This window comes from Zonotrichia leucophrys, chromosome 21, assembly GCF_028769735.1.
Source record: "Zonotrichia leucophrys gambelii isolate GWCS_2022_RI chromosome 21, RI_Zleu_2.0, whole genome shotgun sequence".
In the NCBI taxonomy this organism is placed as follows: domain Eukaryota; kingdom Metazoa; phylum Chordata; class Aves; order Passeriformes; family Passerellidae; genus Zonotrichia; species Zonotrichia leucophrys.
In genome coordinates, this window is record NC_088190.1 from 7,389,347 (window position 1) to 7,392,079 (window position 2,733).

Below are 2,733 nucleotides of genomic sequence, written 5' to 3' on the forward strand. Positions count from 1 at the left end.
CCCAGCCTGAGCTGCTGCCGTCCATCCCTGCTCTCTCTGCTCCTCCTCCTCAACCTGTGAGGATCCCGGATGGGCTCCAGCAGCCACAATGGGATGATGGTAATGGATGGCTCTGCTCAGGAGCTGATTGTGTGGCACCCACCTCCACTTCCTGGACAACTCCTTCACATCTGCTCCCACCAACACGCTGCCCTCTTCCTGGAAAACTTCCCCGTCTCCTCCAGGGCAGCCCGGGCTCCTTCTGGGAACCCCACAGCTAGGGTGTCTGCGTTGTGCCCATCACATACCTTGTTCCTCCATTCACCACAGAAGGAGATCCATGGTAAGATGCTGTGCTCCGGGGCCATGTCGCAGGTCCTTTTGTTGTAGCTGGCAGTGCCATGCAGCTGCCAAGGGCGCCGTCTCCAAGAGAGCTCCTGGAGGCACCCCTGACCCCTCCCAAACCAGTCAGACTCTCTCAAGCTCCCCAAGGCCAACCCAGTTCCCTCAAGAGCCCCATTTGAAAGTCAGCCCTCATCTAGGCAGTGCCATTGAGGTCCCCTAAAGCACTCTGGGAGCTACGAAGTGTTCCAGATCGTCCCAAGGGCCAGCTGGTTTCTCTGGAGTTCTCCTGAATAAGCTGGACAAAGCCCAGCCCCTCTCCCATCAAAGTAATTGCCAACCCTCAAGGCCCTTGCCTCAGCCACAGCTTGAGGCCTGGAAACATCTTGCAGGATGTGCCCAACAGCCTCTGCAGAGTCCTGTCCAGCCCCACTGCACAACAAGGACACCTTCCCCAGCGCACAAGAGGGACCTAGGCATCAGCAGACCCAGCCCTGGATGTGTGTCCCAGCTCCACCAAATCCCCTTCGCCAAAAAGCAGCGAGACCAGCTCAATATTTTTTTGCTTTTATCTTTATCAACAGTGGTATCTCCACAAAGCCGCGTCCTCAGTTTGAGCTCATTTTCTGCCAAAAAGACACAGGGGGGGCATGGTAAGACCCTCAGTGGGGCAAGAACAGCCCTTGTGTGCAGGTGGGGATGGAAAAGCAAGAGGCACCCACCTCGTTGATCCAGTCGATGTAGGCAGACACCCGGGTGAAGACTGTTGGCTTCCTTTTCGTGTTGCAGCCCCGGCTGGAACCAAAGCTGACGATGCCCTCGACCTCCCAGACCCCATCATCGCGCTGGCAGTTCAGGGGGCCCCCAGAATCGCCCTGTGCGGAGAGACAGAGAGATACTCTGTGCCATTGCTCCTGGGCACCCTGCCAACACTCCCCTCATCCCTCCCGGCCATCCATCACAATGACTCCATCCCCTCTCCTCCCAGTGCCCACGGTACCACACCATTGGGGCTCCCACCATGTGCAGTGCCCACACTCACATTGCATCCAGAGGTGACGCCATCACCACCGGCGCACACCATGGTGTTCTTTACAGTGCTGCCCCACCAGTCCCACTGGGTGCAGGTGTCATAGTCCACCACGGGCAGCAGAGCCTGCTGCAGGACGGTGGCCAGTGGCCCGTTGGCTGCAACGAGAGAGACAGCTTGTACCTCACACCCTCTGCCTGCATCCACTTTCTGGAGACTCTCCTGGGGACACTCCACTTACTCCTCATGCTTCCCCAGCCGGTGACATAGCAGGGGTAGTCGTTGGGCAGGATCTTGTCAGCAGCCGGCAGGCAGGCGGCACGGACGGTGTCAGTCTCCTGCACCTCTTCTGCCAGCTTGACCAGGGCAATGTCGTTGCTGCAAGGAGACACAAACCATGGTCCATGGCCATGGGATCAGAGTCCCTGGGCAGGAGAAAAAGGCTCCGTGGCCACATCACCCAGGACCCAGCCCTGATGCACCCAAACTCTACCGAATGTAGTAGGAGTTCCAGTTCTCATGGACGATGATCTTCTCCACAGCCACGGCCACAGAACCAGGTTCGTCAGCCTCTGACACGTCCTGCCTGCCCAGCGCCACCCGGTAGGTCAGGGAAGAGCTGCCAGGGAGAGAGGGTTGTGTCAGTCCCCACAGATATCTTGCCTGCATGGCACAGATGCCGCCCAGCACCCCCAACACCCACCTACCTGATGCAGTGGGCAGCTGTCAGCACCCACTGGGGGGCAATGAGTGTTCCCCCGCAATAGTGGTTCCAGGATCCAGAGCGGCTGTACTGCAGAGAGATCTGCGGGGGCAGAGGCACAGGGTCAGAGCAGGAACGTCCCCATCCCTGTCCCCATCTTTGTCCCCATCCCTGTCCCTGTGCCCCTCACCTGCCATGGCCAGCTGTGGGCTACAGCGTCTTCACCGCCCACCACGCGGGAGCTCAGCTGTGGTGGCACGGCCGGCTGACCGCATCCGTAGGCTGTGTGACACCCGGCAAAGGGACATCAGAGGCTGCCTGTGCCCGTGCTCAGGGCCAGAGCAGGCGCCACAGTCCTGTTCCCCCTGCCCTGACCCTTCCCCATGCCCTGCACCTACCGTAGCCTAGCAGCACGACGAGACAGATGGCTCCCAGCATGGTTGTGCAGAGGAAAGAAGAAGTGGTGTGGCTGCTCAGCCCTCTTATAGTGTCTGTACTGCTGGGGACCTTGGAGTGTCCCTGGCTGCTGCTGACACGTGGGGACTGTCCCACACTGTGGGCACATGGGCTACTCAGCCCCATCACATGCTCTTATCACACTCATGGTCTTGCCTGGGAATGGCCACATCTGCCCCTCATGTGCTGGCACCGTGCTGGGACATGGTGGGGACACCTGGCC

The 2,733-nt window shown here is 59.6% G+C and overlaps 1 protein-coding gene across 1 annotated transcript; it reads right to left on the minus strand.

Moving 5' to 3' along the window:
* Positions 1–929: 929 nt before the first annotated feature.
* On the minus strand, positions 930–2,492 carry LOC135456632 (chymotrypsin-C-like). The gene is made up of 8 exons (XM_064730604.1): positions 2,453–2,492; positions 2,245–2,336; positions 2,059–2,156; positions 1,845–1,970; positions 1,584–1,729; positions 1,364–1,509; positions 1,044–1,196; positions 930–947 (listed from the first exon to the last, which is right to left on the minus strand). The coding sequence occupies exons 1-8, from the start codon at positions 2,490–2,492 to the stop codon at positions 930–932; spliced, it is 819 nt and encodes a 272-aa protein (XP_064586674.1).
* Between the last annotated feature and the right edge of the window lie 241 nt (positions 2,493–2,733).